At 32.3% G+C, this 18,651-nt stretch overlaps 1 protein-coding gene across 1 annotated transcript; it reads right to left on the bottom strand.

Moving 5' to 3' along the window:
* Positions 1 to 8,493: 8,493 nt before the first annotated feature.
* LOC125815805 (homeobox protein knotted-1-like 2) lies at positions 8,494 to 18,402 on the bottom strand. Its single transcript, XM_049495367.1, has 5 exons — positions 17,860 to 18,402; positions 17,511 to 17,630; positions 17,255 to 17,366; positions 9,780 to 10,009; positions 8,494 to 8,862 (listed from the first exon to the last, which is right to left on the bottom strand). Exons 1-5 carry the CDS (start codon positions 18,271 to 18,273, stop codon positions 8,701 to 8,703), a joined length of 1,038 nt encoding a protein of 345 aa, XP_049351324.1. The 5' UTR covers positions 18,274 to 18,402; the 3' UTR covers positions 8,494 to 8,700.
* Between the last annotated feature and the right edge of the window lie 249 nt (positions 18,403 to 18,651).

Genomic DNA, 18,651 nt, shown 5'->3' with positions numbered 1-18,651 from the left:
AAAGCTAAGGAAAACTTGTCTCAATACTCATAATTCGATATATTGAAAGTATGATACTTACTAATTGATAAAAGCTTCTAAACTAAATGTTCAAAAACGTATTTATAGTCGCCAATATGTTACGAAGGGCCATTCGGCGCAGTAAGTCGGGATCGCCGAGTTGCCTTTGGTCAATTCCATCACCTTTTTGCCTTGGCCTTCAGCATCCTCCAGGTCTGTAAATTTGGGTGATCTAACACTGCATCGTGGAACCACTCGGCGATCCACCGACTGCTCATTTCTCTCGCCAACTTGATTTTCTCCTTCAGGGCTTGGCACACTGGAGCTTTAGGAGGTTAAGAGGTTGTTCGGAGACTCGCCAAGTAGACTTGGCGATCACCAGGCGTACTTTTCTTCATTCTTTCTGCTCGCTTTGTTCCTTTTTCGCAAATTAGTGTCCTTGCTTTGTTCCTCAATCCAAATTCCTGAAAATCAAAGGTTTTACATTTGGCATAAAATAAGCATTTGAGGATACTAAATCATTATGAATAAAGCCCTAAATGAGTTCAAATCTCTGACTCATCAACTTTTTATTAATGTTTCAAGGACACTTCATCCAATTCTAAGTGTCAACGATAGCTAGTCAGTATATAACCCAACTAAATGAGTTGGGGTCGAATCCCACAGGGAGTGATACGTGTTTAAGATTCAATAGGAAAGTACAAATATGATCAAGTCAGTCATAGGAATAGACATTATCGAATAAAAACATAATTCAAATCAGGGGGTGACACGAATGTCAAATAAGGGGGTTTTGGTTTTAATTATCAACTACAGCAGCATCAAATCAACACGAAAATAACAATAATGAGACGGGTTCTTGGAATGTGATTCGATTATAAGCTAATGTAGACAAATGGGTAATTGCAACAGTTAGAAAATAGCTGAATATTAGTGAATAAGCTAGACTATAGAGGAGGTAAACTTTCTCTTGAATAATTTACTCCGAATCAAGTCGATTTCTCTTGAACATCGACAAGCATGCAAAATAAGAACAACCTATGCCTTAGTCCATGCACTCTCTCGAGCTGAATGTGTAGAAAAGGGTTTAAGATTCACTCTCTCAAGCTGAACCCATGACAATTCAATACCCACAAACCATCTTGATGTGGTATTTCTTCCATAGTGTCGCATCAAGTCGTGACATATCAAGATATTGTGTACCATAGATCTTCTTTGGACAAAAGCAGATTGGTTTTCTGCCACTATAGTGCAAATAACTCCTCTCTAACTAGCACACAAGACTTTTTGTCATGACACAGGGGTACACCCTAGATGTAACATGTCGTACTAGACCTCGAAATGCCTAACACAGGCCACTTAGCATATCATAATATAAAGTACATAGAAATGATGCGGAAATTTTAAAACTTTTCTTTACAATCGAAGTCTTTTATAAAAGCAAGCGGAAGTCTAAAACACTTTGTCTCAAACCATCTAAACTCAACTTTGAAGAAAACCTTTGGGACATAGCCCATACAATAGTCTAAAACATAAAGAAAAGACATACATGTAATAGTGACTTTATCCTCGATGCTATGAGGACTCACCAAATATTCAACTCCTTGCACTTCTAGAAACCTATCCTCAAGAATGGAACTCAATGTCGCCAAACCTTACATTTGATAAAAATGTAGGCAAGAGTATGCGTTAGTACAAAATCTACTAAATATATTAGCTAGCATAACATCATAGGAGCATAACAAAGTGTTATCCCATAAGACATAAGTCATAAGCATAAGAGATAATAACATAATCATAGCACAATCTCCAACATAGACATAATATAAGCATTAGTCATCATAAAGCATAACTCATATACATAGTCCATACTTAGACTTTCATACTATAAGAGAACCATTTCATAAGTATCCTCCAAAGTATACTCGTGCAATGCATGGATAAGACACCATAATCACATCCATGCTAAGTATCTGCTTTGGCCATCATAATCACACTCACCATCTCATGGTCTTATCCTTAGCTTAAACATCATAGACAAGGGAATCTATCACCTTTAGTCAACATAGCAAGGAAGGCAACTATAACAACAATCTAAGCTAATCATACAACATATAAGAAACACTTCATAATTAGCTTCAAGTCATACTTGTGCAATGTATGCGTAAGACCCCATAATCCTACCCATACTAAGTACCATTTTAGGCTTTCATGCATATTGATAATCTCTTTGATCTCATATTTAGCTCACCATAAAGGACAAGGGGAATCACCACAAGTCATATATATCATGGAATCATAAAGGACAAGGGGAATCTCCACAAGTCATACATATCATGGAATCATAAAGACAAGGGGAATCACATTTAGTCATACATAGCATGGATTCATAAAGACAAGGGGAATCACCTCTAGTCATACATATCATGGAATCATAAAGGACAAGGGGAATCTCCACAAGTCATACATATCATGGAATCATAAAGACAAGGGGAATCACCTCTAGTCATACATATCAATGAATCATAGGTATTCGCCTCCATGTTCATTTTTATGAGATATAGGTATTCGCCTCCAAATCCATTTTAGGGTGTAATGTAGGTATTCACCTCCACATCACTTAATCAGGATCATAGGTAATCGCCTCCATGTCCATCATAATAAGATATAGGTATTCGCCTCCATATCATTTAAAGGCTAATGGGTAATCACCGCTTGCCTTGGGAGTAATACATACAAAAAGGAAAATCACCTCACACTCCCCATATCATGACATGGGTAATCACCTCATGTTTAACTAACTAGGAATGAGGCAACTCACCTCACATTCCTATCATATAAAGGTCTTTGGGGGGGACTCACCACAACCTCATCACATTTTATAACCCTTGGACTTAGATTCATTTTAGGTGAGAATAGCCTTTCAACCTAGAATCATTCTATGTGAGAAAACTTTCCATATCATATCATATTCATGCATGAGTGTGTATGTGAGAATGTCCTTTCAACAACACAACTACATATCATGATCATAGACACTTCACTCTCAAAGTGTTCATAAACAAATTCATAGATTCATAAAAACATGCATAATATCATATCTTTCCCTCATATCAATTCAACACATCTAGAATTAATACATTAGACATGGATTCCATCATAACTCAAGTGATTCTATCACTTCCTACCATCTATCACTCATAAGGTGGATTAGGTAGGTAAAGATCTTTCATCACAATTCTATTCATTAGCTTTCTATTGTCTTATAGATTTTACTCTCAAAGTCTTAGCATCCATAGTTCATCATATTAGCTTTACTCTCAAAGCCCTAGTGATCATCATTCATGACTATAAACCTTACTCTCAAAGCTTTACGTCTTACGATCATCATACATATCTAGATCACAAGATAATCTAGTCACAAGCTTCATCTTTAAGCAATTCTAGTCTTAATTCATCATAAAGGCTCAATCTCAATCATTACTAGTCAATATCCATCATATAATCTTTAATCTAATTCAATTCATGTTTACCTACTTCTATTCTTGATCAATTGTTATACATGTCATCAATTCTAGAAGATCACCTATGAATCCTGAATTTCACTTCACAAGGAATAAACCCACATTTTTTAATTTCATCAATTAGACTAGGGTTAACCATGGAAAACATGTAATATCATCAATATATCATGATTCAATACTAAATCAATCATAAACAAGTACTATCAACTCAATTGGAATCATACTCAACCTAACCCACAATTTTGGAAGGAACCTAACTTGAATTAGGGATTTCATCTTCACAATTGGGGGAATTCTAGGGGGCTCCATGGATGGAAGAATACATGGATGAATAAGCTAACATACCTTGATTACAAAGCCCTCACAATGCTTGCAACAATGGAAGAATTAGACCTAGCTTGTTTCTCTTCTTTTTCTTCTTCTTCTTCTTCTTCTAGAGAGGATTTTTGGGAGGTATAATTGGGTTCTTTGGTGAATTTGAAAATAATGTGTAGGATCAATGCATTTAGGGGTCTATTAGGTTTATATATGTGATCTAAACTAATATAAAACGACACCACTTAACCCCTAACTAATTATGAAATGACCCCTAAGTCCCCAACTTAAACCATCTTGAAGCCAACACTGCCCCAACCCACGAGACCACGTCCACGAACCATGGGTCCATCCACGTCCCGTACTGGTCATCAGTGGATGGTGGTTTGTGGCTAGATTTTGGGGGCCTTGACCCACGAGGCCCATCCACAGGGCGTGGGTCCCCCTCATGGATGTTGTCTTAGGAAGATTCTAAGGTGATTCTTTTAGGGTCCTCCTCAAGGACCCTTGATTAGTCCTAGGGGAGTCGTACATTGATGTTTTATCCTAAACCCTTCGTTCTAAGTACGGGAAGTCATTTCTATAACTCTAACCCTCACGTAAAGCTCTAGTTTAGCCTACTAGTGTTCGGGGTGTTACACTTTTAAAATACATTTGTAAATTATATTGCAACACGAAATAGGCCTAAATTGACTGGCAGATTCAGGAGTTGTGACTTTTGGAATCAGAGCAATGTTTGTGGTATTTAACTGCCTTAACAATTTTCCATTCCTAAAGAATTCAAGGATTGCATCCGTAATATTTGTCCATATAATCTCCCAAGTTGACGAAAATAATCCACTATCATAGGCATCGGGTCCAGGGCTTTTATTACTGTCTATTTGGAACAAGGCAACATATCTTTAGGAGCATAAGCTTGCAAAAACTCAACCTGTTGATCTACTGTAAGGCAATGTCCACTCTTCAAAAAATTCTCACAAGCTCGCATCCTTTGACTGCATTTTTCCCCCCAATAACTCTATGTAATAGTCTACAAACATCTTGGCTATTAATTCTGGATCAGTGTGCCAATTCCAAGAGTCATTCTTAAGTTGAGTTGTTGCTTGTTTTAGGCTTCGTTGTTTTATGATAGAGAATAAATATTTTATATTATCATCACAAGTTTTATCCATGTAGCTTTGCTCCTCTGTTAAAGATAAATTTCTGCCTTGTAGGAAGTCTATCTGAATTTTTGGTATTTTTCCTTCTCATTTTCTTGATAATCAACATTCATAGGATCCTACTGTAACAATTGTTGAGCCTTCATCATAGCTTCCCTATCCTCTTGACAGTTAGAAACAATACTCCTGAACTCCCGATTATTCAGCTCATTTAATCTATATTTCATGATCTTTAACTTTCTAACTACTGGTAGCATATTGCAGCCTTCAACTTGAGTGTCCCGTGCTTCTCTCACTTCTCCTTAAACCTTAGGTGAGTCGTCCATACATTACAAAATTGAAACGACTTCATGTTCTCTGGATTTGCATTAGTTAGTATCACTTTGATTGGGTAATGATTACTTATTCCTTTAGAAAGGTACTTTACTACACTAGAAGGTAGTGTGCTTAGCCATACATTGTTAATAAAAACCCTGTCAATTTTAGAAAAAAATCCTAATTATCACTTTTATCATTCCAAGTGTATCTTTGACCCTGGTAAGGCAATTCTATGAAACCACTTGTTGCAATACAATTATGAAAATCTTCTATTTCTGACCACACCACAGGGTTTCCCCCAATCATGTCTTCAGTTGTTAGTACTAAGTTGAAATTGCCTAGGATCATCTAAGGTAATTGACAAATGACGTTGTAATCCATAAAAGAATCCCATAACTCTTTCCTACCTTCCTTTGTCATATAGGCATAAACCATTGTCATGATAAATGTCTGTTGCATAGGAACACTTCTTATTTCACAAGTAATCGCTGATTCTATTAGTGTAACTGTGTAGTAATCCGACCTCCAAGTTATCCAAATCCTACCATTGTAATGAGAAGCAAGATTGGCAATGAACAACCAGCCATCAAAAATCTTCTGAGCTATCAAATCGATCTTCCTTACTTTTATTTTTATTTCTATTAACCCTTCTAGCCCATTTTTTTCATTATTACGAAGGAGTTTCACCTCCTTTTGCTTATTGGGGCCATTGAGCCCTCGCATATTCCAACAAAGACAACTAACCATTCCCAATAATGGGATTAGGATTGCCTCCCACTATTTCTTCATCTGATAGCCTTCTTACTCTCACATCATTTGAGCAGTACCTGAAAAGTGTTTTTACTCTCTACATGTAGTGGTTGCTTAGTTTGAGACTTCAGTGTTTTTAGAGGTGTGACCCATTAGTTGCACCCTGCTTCTGAGACTCATCTGACATGCCCGCCTTTTGAGGATCCAGCGCAATTGTTGGAGGTGATATTTTCTCCTGAACAACTATTCCTCCAGTGTCAATTGAAGGTTGGATGTCTTGGCCAACGTCACCTTTGCTTCCAGTTCCTCCCTTTTTTGTGCCCAGACATGTATTCTTCTTTCTACAGTTCACTTCTGAATGGCCATATTTATCACAAATCTTACACAACGTTGGCTTCCAATCATATAACACCTTTTTCTCTTTCAAATAACCCTTCTCCAACCTGAACAAGATCACCTCTGGCAGCATTGTGTCCATTTGAACTTCAGCTAGCAGCCTCACAAAGTTCAGTCTTATTTCAGTATTATAGTCCACCATTACAGGTTTTCCAACCAAACTACCAATCTTACTAAGTCCTTTCGGACTCCAGTACTTAAAATCAAGACCAAAAAGCTTGATCCAAATAGGTACGTAGTTTTTCCCTTGTAAACTCTATATCAGAATTTCATGCCTTTACTATAAAGGGTTTGTTGTCAAAGTGGTCTATGCCACCACCTTGCAACACCTCTTGCTTCCCTACTTCAGTTTCAAATCGAACTATAATAATACCATTCTTGAGCATCGCCACTTTGTTAATTCCTAGCTTGGACCAAAGCATGTGTATAAATCCTTTCAGCACTTCAAATGGGGGATGGGCTCCTAACACATAACACACTATTGCATTCTTCCAATATGCAATTTATGAACTCATATCCTCTAATTCAATCTCAAAAATTGCAGGGGACACCATGCATAACAGGTTATACTTACTCCAATTTGAACCTAACGTTTGAGATTTTGGTTTTGTCAAAATTATCCCAAATTGAACTTTGATGGACTGGTTTCACACTCTCGTCGTCCACTTCATCTGTCCAAGATCTACCTCCGCTACTACTGGATTTCTTTCCGAAATTTGCTGAAGCCTAGACAATTTCAGTCCATTAAGACTGAGCTTGCAATAACAGGATTCGTTCAGTGTGGTTATTGCTCGTTGTTATTTCATCTGCCTCCGCTTCTATTACCTTACCATTCTTCTTCCTGTTCCCACGGTTTGGTTGACTCGCTTGAGCCTCCATTTCCTTCAGAGACAGCGTGCGTTCTCTCTTCGCCATGGTCAGCGCAGGTTAGCCAATGTGCATCGAGAGAGAAAACACTCCACAATCAACGAAAACAAGATTTTTCACCTTTAGGCACCTTGTTCAACCAATTTTTTTTATTTTTTTGAAAATTGAAATCTCATCTTCAAAATTACTATCATACATATACTTCTTAGAATCAACAATTATAACATCTTTCTCCTTACTGGTCCTTTTGTCAGTTCGCTAACATGTTTTTTTTTTAACCTTTTCTCTTTTTATGAAATTAGAATTTAGGGGTAACATAGATAGGGGTTTCACTATTGGTGACATGATTCTCTCTTTCATATTAACTTATATGAGATGAAGTGAATGCATTCAACACAAAATTCAATTTTAAACATACATGAGACTATTAGCTAATATTGTTATTAGTTTGTCTTAACATAGAGCTCTTTCTAAGAGTTGAATTCATAGAATTTTTCTGCTCATAATTGTATAAATCAAAGCAAATAAATTATTTTGTCTCAAATTAGAAGTGACTTTGAAAACAAAGAAAACAAAAATGAAAAGGAAACCAAAATTCTTACCAAGTAAAAATAAAAGTTTTAGGTAAAAACTATGGAAAAAAAGAGAGTAAAAAATTAAATGGTGTAAATTCATTGAATACAAAAATTGAAGGAGAGGAAACAAAAAACGCATCCCGCCACAATTGTAATTGAAAATACAAAAATGAAAAACAAGAAGTTATCAATTCCAAAAAATCAGCATACTAATTAAAAAAAATTAGCAAACAAATACTTGTATATTTTATATTTTTATGTTTTGTAATTAAAATTTTATTTTATAAATATAAAAGAGTAAATTAATGTATTATAAATTAACGTCTTTAACACAATATTTTTGTTATTGTTCACACTTTTAAAAAGTTAATTATTTCAAAAAATAGTATTAAAACATCACAAAAAAATTTCATACTTTTGTAAACTTCGTAATTGGTCAAATTAACCTATATAAATTGAAACAGAAAAAATAATTACAAATGTATCAAAAGCATTCATAACCACAAAACATCGATAATATTCCAAGCATAGAAAATCGAAAGGAACTCTAACCACCATATCATCAAAGGAGTAGACATTTTTGTGATATTAGGTAAGCATTAATTTTGACAATTAGCTAGATTGAATATTTACATGATCAAGAAGAATTCAACATTAATTAATCTCTACCATTATTTATAGAGATTTTGATTAATAAAATAACTTCTTTCTTTCCCAAAAATATACTATTTATATATTATATATAATAATAAAAAGAGAAATGAAGAGCAGTATTTTCACAATTTCAATTCAAACTCAATCATCTGATGAGAAGAACTGAGAGCTTAGATTATCCATAACAGCTAACTGCATATTCTCTGATGGTTTCCAATGTCTCTTCCTTTGATTTATAAACCAATTGTTGATCTGCTTTGGATCAAGTCCTGTTGATTCTGCTAGTGAATTCTTATCAGCCTCCTATTATCAAAACAACATTCGTTATCATCTCACGTAACTAAAATATGTATAAGTTTTGAGTCTATTCACATTATATTTTATGCAGGATCAAACATGAAATAACTTATTTATGAACTAATAGTTGCATAACCCTATCCAACGACCCACGCCCCCAAGAGTTTCATAAGGAGGGCAAAAAGAAAGAGAGAATTACAAAATTCAGGTATACATGTCATTAACTTGAATAAGTGTATCACTATTGTATCTCATTCACGATCAAACGAGCAACAATACTCGCTATGAAATTGGTAAACAATTTATATGTATCATGTCCATACACTAAATTGTGGATAAAACCAATGTTATGAATGGATAGAAGTTTTGGAAAAGACCAAAAGTGCACCAATTTACAAACATGAGAAACTATTAGTACATCTTGGGGGAAAACAACGATGACTTTAAGTCTCAACCCAAAAATAAGGGATTATTTCAGGTTTATTCCCAAATAATCAATGCAGAACCTAGTAAACATAAAAATTATAATCTAAAATCCATAAATTTAAAATCTTTATACCACCTCTCTGTGAAAGAACCTAAAAAGTAGTACTCCCTCCATCTCAATTTATGTTACACATTTCGAATTTCGAGATTCAAACTGATCTATTTTTTACTATAAAATTTCATATATCTTTTATATATTTTGGATCGTCAATTATTGTGACTTATAGTACTTTTTACATAATTTACAAATATATAAATTTCATGTACAAATTTCCGATCAAAGTTAAACTGTTTGACTCTCGAAAAACAAAATGTGTCACATAAATTGAGAGAGTATAAATACAAAATTTTAAACCAAGATTTTAAATGAAACAAGAAGAATCAGCATTATTTGAGTTGTATGAAAATGCAAAATAGAGAGGTAAAGAAATACAAACCGTAGGGTAAGGCCATCTAAAGTGATCATCCCACCATGCAAGTAACATTTGCCTTGCCTCTTTTGGTAGCTTCCCTTTCTTCTTTTTCTTTGAAAATTCCAACTTTAGACTACTTAAATGACTCCCAAACTTACGTAGGAGTCTATCTTTGAGTTCATTATCTTCACTTCTCATTGATGCATCTGCCTCACCACAACTTAACTCCTCATCTGATGATACACCACCATCATCTGCCACAATTAATTTACTCCACTTTAGATCAAGATATATAAAGAGAGAGTTTGTTATAAGCTCCTATGTTGCTCGAATTGTTAAAAAAATATCAACGAGTGCGTGTCAAATTCTTCAAAAATAGTGTATTTCTAAAATATCCGGCATGATTGTGACAATATATTTTAAAAGTCCTAGCAACTTAGATAAGCTCTATAAGTGACAGGAGTGATCGCTTTCTAGTCCTAGTTGGTACCACCCCTAGTAACCTTCAGCACGCAAGGAACACGTTCAAGAAGAATCTAAACTATTTCCAAAGAGCTTGTACACGTGTAAGCTCATTATTCATCTTGTCAATGGCAAGAACTATGACAATGGGTGCATCACTTAAAAAAATGAGAAAAAGTTCTAAGTGAGAATTGATCCTGGTAGCTAAATAACTCAACATACAATTAATTGCATCATTTAGCCTTTTAGAAATATGGATACCATCATATAATATAAGATCAATTCTAAAAAGTATATACATATAATATCTAATTTAATAGAAAGATCATGGTTCACGTGCAATGCAAAATAGGCTATACAATCGCCCCTGATTAATGCAATAGTGGCTTTATTTACCGAGTCATTTGTTTAAAGATTAATGCCATCTTAAAGTTGTAAAGCCTGATATAAAAAATCCATCGACCTGGATGTTGGAGATTACCGCACAAAATTGTAAAAGGAAAGTAACACATCAAGAATTAGGAACAATTTTGATCACCCTGATCTAACCATAGACTACATAGCAAGAATCGTTAGAGTTAGGCATGTATTAGCAATACACGAATTAGTTATAAGGAAATTTATATCTTATTTAATATTATGTAGAAAGTAGTTCAGCAGTATATAGTTATTCAAGCAGTAGTTATTCCATTTTATATCAAGTATAAAATTATACATAGAATCCCTCCTAACTTAGACATGTATTAGTTATCCAAGTTTCTAAATTGCAAACTTTCAAACATTGTATTAATTTTCTAAATAGTCTAAACCAACTACCAAACATGATATTGCTTAAACAAGATCTAATACATATACAATATTTCTCCTAACCAGTTACCAAACGACCCCTTTTAAAGCCCTACTTCACCAATAAAAATTCATTGGGATATTTAATCTTATGTATCAGAAAATTATACCAAAAAAAGCTTGTTATATAAAGTGATGAGTTCGATCACAAATTTCTGTCGCAATATTGTTGGGCTACATTATTTGAAAGATTGTTAATTTAGAAAACTGACTTACCGCCTATATCAAATGACCACTATGACATACAACTTTGTTAGAATTAAATATAAATAAAAATTTAAGTTATAGATCAAGTTAATATTTTTGAAGATAATAACTTTGGTAATAAAAGTGGATCTGTTGTATTAAAAATGTAGGGAAAGCTGCAAGCATTTCTCATAGCAAAAGCTCTAGAAAAATTTAAGCCAATTTAATAAAGTAAACAAGAGTATATATTTTAAAGATATGTATACACTATTTCATATTATATGATAGTACTCGACTCAAATAGACAAAACAGTGTATAAAGAAATAACTATATATAATATCATAAAAATATTAATTAAATGATCTTATTAAGTAATTTATTTTAAAAGCACATGTTATTAAATAAATAATTTTAATTTATTACTTATATAAAGGACTAGTATATAAAATGATGAACAATTTACGTATTTGACCTATTGATAAAAGGCAACTACTTATTTGTTGATTGTTATCATTAAAAAACTTCTATATTGAAAGAAGAAAGATATTTTTTTATTTTAATTGTTAAATCTATTTTTTTTTTAGCCCGTTCATAAAACATACATCTAATTTTATTTTTAATAACTCGTCATACTTCGAATTTCTTTTAAATTTTTTAAAATTTAGGTCAAATTAAAACATGGCGAATAAATTAAAATAAAAAAATAATTAATAGAATCGATAGGTATGTTGGGAAAGAGACATTGGGGAGCACAAAGAGCCATGACTCGACTGAACCCACGGAGTGGCCTACCAAGATTTGACTACCATTATATGCAGCACCCCTGCAAACACTTTCACTCTCAGTGGGTTTTCAGTAAGGAAAAAAAATTAAAAGTAAAAGAAAAAAAATATTATTTTTAAAGTTTCTCATTTGGTGTCTAATATCCACGTAGAGCCTGGTTAATTACAGATTGGGAAGTCTCACATTACTATTCCCTAAAAAAGATGAAAAAGTACTTATCATTCCACCACAATTCTTGTTGTAGTTGTGTGTAGTACTCTAGTCCTAGAGTATCAAAATAATACTTCAATCCGTTTAATTTTATGCAACATTATTTGAGTATTGATATTAATAAAAATAAGTATGGATTTAATTTTTTATTATTATCTAACTTACATATGTGTAAACTTCCTATTTGATGTATTCACATGTAACGGCTATTAATGAAAAAAATTCACTTTGTTCTAGTTAATTCTCTTTCCCTATTTTGTGCAGAAAAATTGTGTTCAATCGAATAACATCTCATAAATTGAAAGGGAAAAAAAAAAATTGTGTGCGTGTGCAAGTGTTTGATAATTGAGAATTGATAGTAGTAGTTGTTGAATAAAAAAGGAAGAAACAAAAGAAAAGAGTTAGAATTGGCAGCGTAAAGCACGGGAGTCCATGTGCTATATCGACCACCCGCTCTACACGGGCTTTCTCTCCCATTAATGTTTTTGGGTCCTACCCTTTTTCTTCAATGCCCCATTATATATATATATATAATATACTATATAATAAAATAAAATAAATGTCCCTTCATTCATTCATTTCTTTCTTTAATAATTCTACCTTCTTTACTACTCATATAATTATTATATTCAAACAAAAGTACACATTATCGTCGTTTACATATATATTACTCCCCCATTTCAAAAAAAAGTGACCTAGTTTGACTAAGCACAGAATTTAAGAAAATAAAAAAAAGTTTTGAATCTTGTCAAATTAAAATTATGTCAAATGTACAAAATTATCATTTAATCTTGTGGTGTTAAACATGTCACGTGAAAAAGGTGAAAGTAAATGTTACCAAAAAAGGAAAAAGGTCACTCTTTTTAAACAAACTAAAAAGGAAAGGAGATCATTCTTTTTAAAACAGAGGGAGGACTTATAAACGGAGAAATATTCTTCAACTATATTCAAATAGAAACCAACATATTCAGTGTAAAACTATATCTAGAGAGGATGATGCATACACCGTCTTACTTTCTATTTTGTGAAAGGGAGAAAACAACCTAGGTCAACTTTTTTTTTTTTTTATTTTCCACCCGATATTCGAAGCTCACATTGAAATTTCGACTAAATTCAGATCGCGCTCTGCGGTCCATTGAGAGGTGGACCTAGGTCAACTTACATGATGGGAATACATCATAATGAAAATGGATTTTTTCAAAGGTGCAACTCATAACCAATTTCTACTTCGACTTGGAATCTGTATGATTTGACTTATTTTAAGTATTTTTAAGTCGAAGTAAGTTTGAAGTGTGAGTAAATGAAAAAAAATGTTTATAAATACATGATTTTAAGCAAAAATGATAAAAATAAGTCAAAAGTCAATTCAAACAGGGACTTCTACCAAGTTAGAAAAATCTTTCAAGTTCCAAAATGTATATAGCAACTTAAATGAGTCTTAATGAAGGACCTAAATACACATGAATTGTGTAAGGGTAGTTTAGTAAACACACTTATTAAAGGTAGTGGTAATATTCGTATACAATCTACAGTGGTAATATTCGTATACAATCTACGTGCTCTCATCATGTCTCACATTGTGAGATTTCAGTGAATATGTTATTGTTGTTATAACATGGTAAAGAACTAACTATCAAAGTAGGTCTAGTACTACTAACAACCACTACAATAATTACTACTCCACAACCGCAAACAAATTGAGGTCGACTATCCGAACCCTTACTTGACTAGTTCAATTTATCTACAATGCCAATGACCCTAATATTTACTATTATATGAATTAATTCAGCTTACATCTCAAGCATAATATATAACAGGCAAGCATTAATGCATAAACTTTTTAAACATAAAATAAAGCCACAAGTACAAAACAATATGGAAAACAGCATCCAGCAGTTTATCAGTTTAATGCAATCCAAGCACGTGAACATATACAGTTGATCACTTGAACTTATTAAACTAAAAATAATCTTTTTATTGAAATTAAAACAAAAGGCACACGAGGCCAGATTAATAAATTACTCTCTCTGTATCACTAAAAAGTTAATCTGTACTTTGAAACAAAAATTAATTATTACTTATATAGCTTGTCAAACACAAAGAATATATCTACCCATTCATTATTATTAACAACCTTTTTTTACAATTTCCTCATTAATTTTTTAGACTGTAAGGCTGCTGCCTGCCTTATACAGATCAAATTATACCATTTGCCTCAAATTAATAAAATATTTGAACAATGCCAGCTTCTAATGCGTGGAGAAAGCATAAAATAACACAACTTTATATCCTATATAGTTAGTTTAATACATTAATCTAAGTAATTAATTATTAGACTAGATCAAATTAAAGTAAACATAATAAACAATAAGTTCTAATTGTACTTAGCATGTATAACTTACTTTTAAAAATAAAGGTGTCAGGCCATAGGACAAGAAGATTGATCCACGTGATATGTTAGTTAAGATTCTTGGATTTAAAATCTCTTAATATAGAGTAAGGTTACGTACACAATACTTTTTCGATTATACTGAAGATATTATTATTGTACGATGAAAACAAGGTAGATAAATCATTAGGTAAACGAAGATAATATAATCACTTTAAGTGAACACCAATGAGACATCAAACAATTCCCAATGTGTCTGGCAAGAACACATAGCACTATAATATTGGAACTTGAAAAATAAATATGATGAAGGCTTTGCAGAGATTGGAAAGACCAATTAATTGTGGTTCCACATGCAAGCCACATTCCATCTGAGAATATATATACATCCAACTATTATAGACTGTACTCAAACATATGGTCTTTGTTGACATTATTGTACTCGAATCTAATTTATGAGTTCTGTTGTTCAAATCTTTCAAAAATTGCTATTAAAACTATATTAGATCTTCCAAAAAATGTAGAACTTTATGCACCAAAATAACATATTGAAGGATCCAAACAACATTATATGAGCTTAAAAGTAGAGCTATGTTTTCTACTCAGTTAATAGTTATTATTTCAAAAACTCACATTTCTTCCCAATATCAATTATCTTCAACAAAGAAAATGACTTTCTGAAGTAGAAAATCCATAATTAAGTAACTATATGAGAAATCAACCTTGAAGATGAATGTAAAATAATGCTACAATAATGACCTAAACCAAAATGAAGGTAGTATATATCTTGTATATTGAAAATATATGTCCAAGTTGAAAACTCAAAATTTGTACTACCATCAATCATCTATGTCTAATCATACGCGTGAGCCAGCTCCAGCTACAACAGTAGTCCAAGTACAAGAATTATAAACCCTATTTTCATACAATTTGATATGAACTAGTTTGCTAATTGATTATCTCTTGGATTTAGACCTTTAAGTATTTGACCAAACAATTGATCGAGTAAATACTTATCAGCACCTAGTATTTACATCAAAATAATCGAGTTAACCTTATGAATTAAAAAGGAAAATGCATACCACTTAACAATAACTATGTGATAAATGTAAATGTATAGTAAAGGATGGGATGACTTGCATGATTGTCGATCAACATTGATCAAACAGAAGAATGGCCATTTCCATAAATAAGTTCCATAATTTGCAAAATCTTTATAGGAAACTAAACAATTATTAACTGTATAAGGTCAAATTTGCTCCAATCATACTAGTACCATATATAGTCACATAAATGCACATAAAATATACTTCATCCATTTTCAAAAAAATGACCTAGCTACTCTTCTTTTTAGTCTGTTTCAAAAAGAACAACATCTTTCTTTTCTTTTGGCATCATTTTAATTACAACTTACCACATCACATGTTAAGAGCCACAAGATTAAAACTCTGTGTGAAGTCAAACTAGGTCTTTTTTTTTAAACGAAGAGAATATATAATGATCACCTTCCCTATATATAAAACATGAGCAGTGATCTAGTAATAGGGTAGATATAGAGTATAGAGGACATATGTCACTGTTTATTGAAAGAGCTACTATAGCCATGTCACCTCAATTGTGATATGTCAAAATCAGAATCTCTGAGCCAAAGTGGCTTGAAATGCAAAAAAAAGAAATTTTCCTGACAACTAAAAAAAGGCAAGAGAGACAAGTGAAGCACCACAAAAACAATATGAGTAAAACTAGGATATCAAAGGTCCCAGTTGCACTCAAAAAAACATCTAACCCTCAAGGAGGGCCAAAAAATACATAGTTTTTTTGCTACTATCAATGAATTATTTTCAACAAAATAAGCAAAATTTTCCAAAATTATATAATCAGTCACGGCATGAATACACAAAGGCAAGAAACTCTTGCTCATTATTTTCATTTCTGACAACTTTTAGTCATATTTTTGGAGCTCTATGCTCTATTATTATTTGCACCATCCTTAAAATGATTTTACCTCCTCTTAGTGTCCAATGACGATATATTAGTGAGGGTATTTCGTATAATAGATGTGTGTTCAATTCTTATCGACTCTCATTTTATCGCAACATATGAGAATACAAGAATTGAAGTAGAAGAGGTGATTCAACATCTCTGTGTGCAAAATAGTTAAACTCAAAATTACTTGTACCAACTCCAGGGAAATTGTATTTCATAACATGACCAACTCCATCTCTCAAATCTCTCTATAACAATATTTCACTATAACGATCAAGTTCTCTTTGGTGTCCATCTTCATATTATGTTACTACATATTATACGTTCCACTACTAAAAAATCACTATTTTCCTATTAGATTTTCCATTGAGTAATATTCAGAGGTTATTCTCACATATATTTTGATTGTACTAGTAAAAAAGAATAAATAGTACTACAATGTTTTCATACAGAAAACTTAAAATATGTCACTGCGAATCTATTTTTCACCGTGCATATTTCTAAGTCAGATGATTTGATGGGAAATAAATAAAGAAATCCTGTTTAATAGCACAAATTTCTTTCTAATTCGTGATTCGTTTCACTAATAGGTAAAAGATATCAAAACAAACAACATCGAGATAATGTTTGACTGACCTTTGCAAAGATTACCTAGTTGCATTTCAATCTTGTTGATGAACGTTGTTGCTTCATCAAAAGGCCTAGACAGATCGGACTTATACTTCAACAATATATCACAATACGTTTCCTATTTGATTGAACAAAAATAAACAAACATATGGTCAAAATTTCAAACAAACTATTCACAGTATATCATTTAATTTAATTTAATTAAGAAACAAGAAAAGTCAAACAATAAATTCTACAAACAGAAATAAAAAGAGTAACTAACCATAAACTCATCAAGTTCAGGATCAGCTCCTATACATATAGAAGTAGCGTTTGGTTTACGAAAATCAGTTTGTTGCCTTATTTCTTCCAGCAGATTTACTATACCCGCTGGTGCTCCAACCTATAAAAATCAAAAATCCGTAACAATTTAAGTTATATACACTAACCGTATCAATTATATATAAAAAAAAAACAATTCAAAATTAACATAAGCTAAAGATTTCAAAAACCATAAACCCTCTTGCTTATCTAAGAAATGATAATAAATAAAAAAAAAGATACTTAGGTTAAACTTATAAAGAAAATCCAAAAAAAATAGTTTAATCATAAAAGATTAAATCATACTTAACCTTTTGGCAATCAATATAAGCGTTGAGTAATTTAGGATAATAAGGATGTGAGACGATTTTAGCCTTGATAACATTTGAACCATCTTCATCATAATCTTCATTATTATTGTTATTATCATTATGATCCTTACTGCTACCACCACTGCCACTGCCTCCGCCACAATTTCCACTTCTAATTTGATAAATATTATCATTATTTTGAAGAGTCATAGTACTGAAAGAATTAGTTTGTTCCGATGATAATTGAATATCATCGGATCCAAACATCATCGGATTAGAAGTCAAGATGGACGAGTTGGTATAGTTGTGGAAATTGTTGTACTCAGTTTGCATCATCAAATTCTCCGGTGACATCAAAGCTTTATCCGCGTAATCGTCTCTTGTTGAATGAAAACCATACATTTCATCATCCATATATATATCTAAAAAAAAACAAAAATACAAAGTAGTGTAAATTACTTAGAAATAATCAAATGAGAAATTTGTTTGATATTTGAAGTGGGTGTTGTGTTTTTCTTTTTTCTTTTTTAAAAGGGAGAGAAAAAAAATTAAAGGAGAAGAGGAAAAGAAGGGAAGGTGAAGAGGAGAGAGGTCCCATTACTTAGAGATAAAATAAAAGAATCTAATATTTCGTTGGTTTACATATATTAATTAAAAATACGCTTGTAATAAGTATGCATAAATATAATGGTTGATAAATAGGGAGTAGTATTTTTTAACTATTTTTTTATTATTCTTTTTATTTTTCTTTTTCTTGTTAATTCTCTCGTTTGTTCTCATGTATCTAGCAAG

The sequence above is a fragment of the Solanum verrucosum genome, unplaced genomic scaffold (genome assembly GCF_900185275.1).
Source record: "Solanum verrucosum unplaced genomic scaffold, falcon-dt-bn FXZP01000085.1, whole genome shotgun sequence".
NCBI lineage: Eukaryota > Viridiplantae > Streptophyta > Magnoliopsida > Solanales > Solanaceae > Solanum > Solanum verrucosum.
This window is presented reverse-complemented; position numbering and strand designations above follow the sequence as displayed.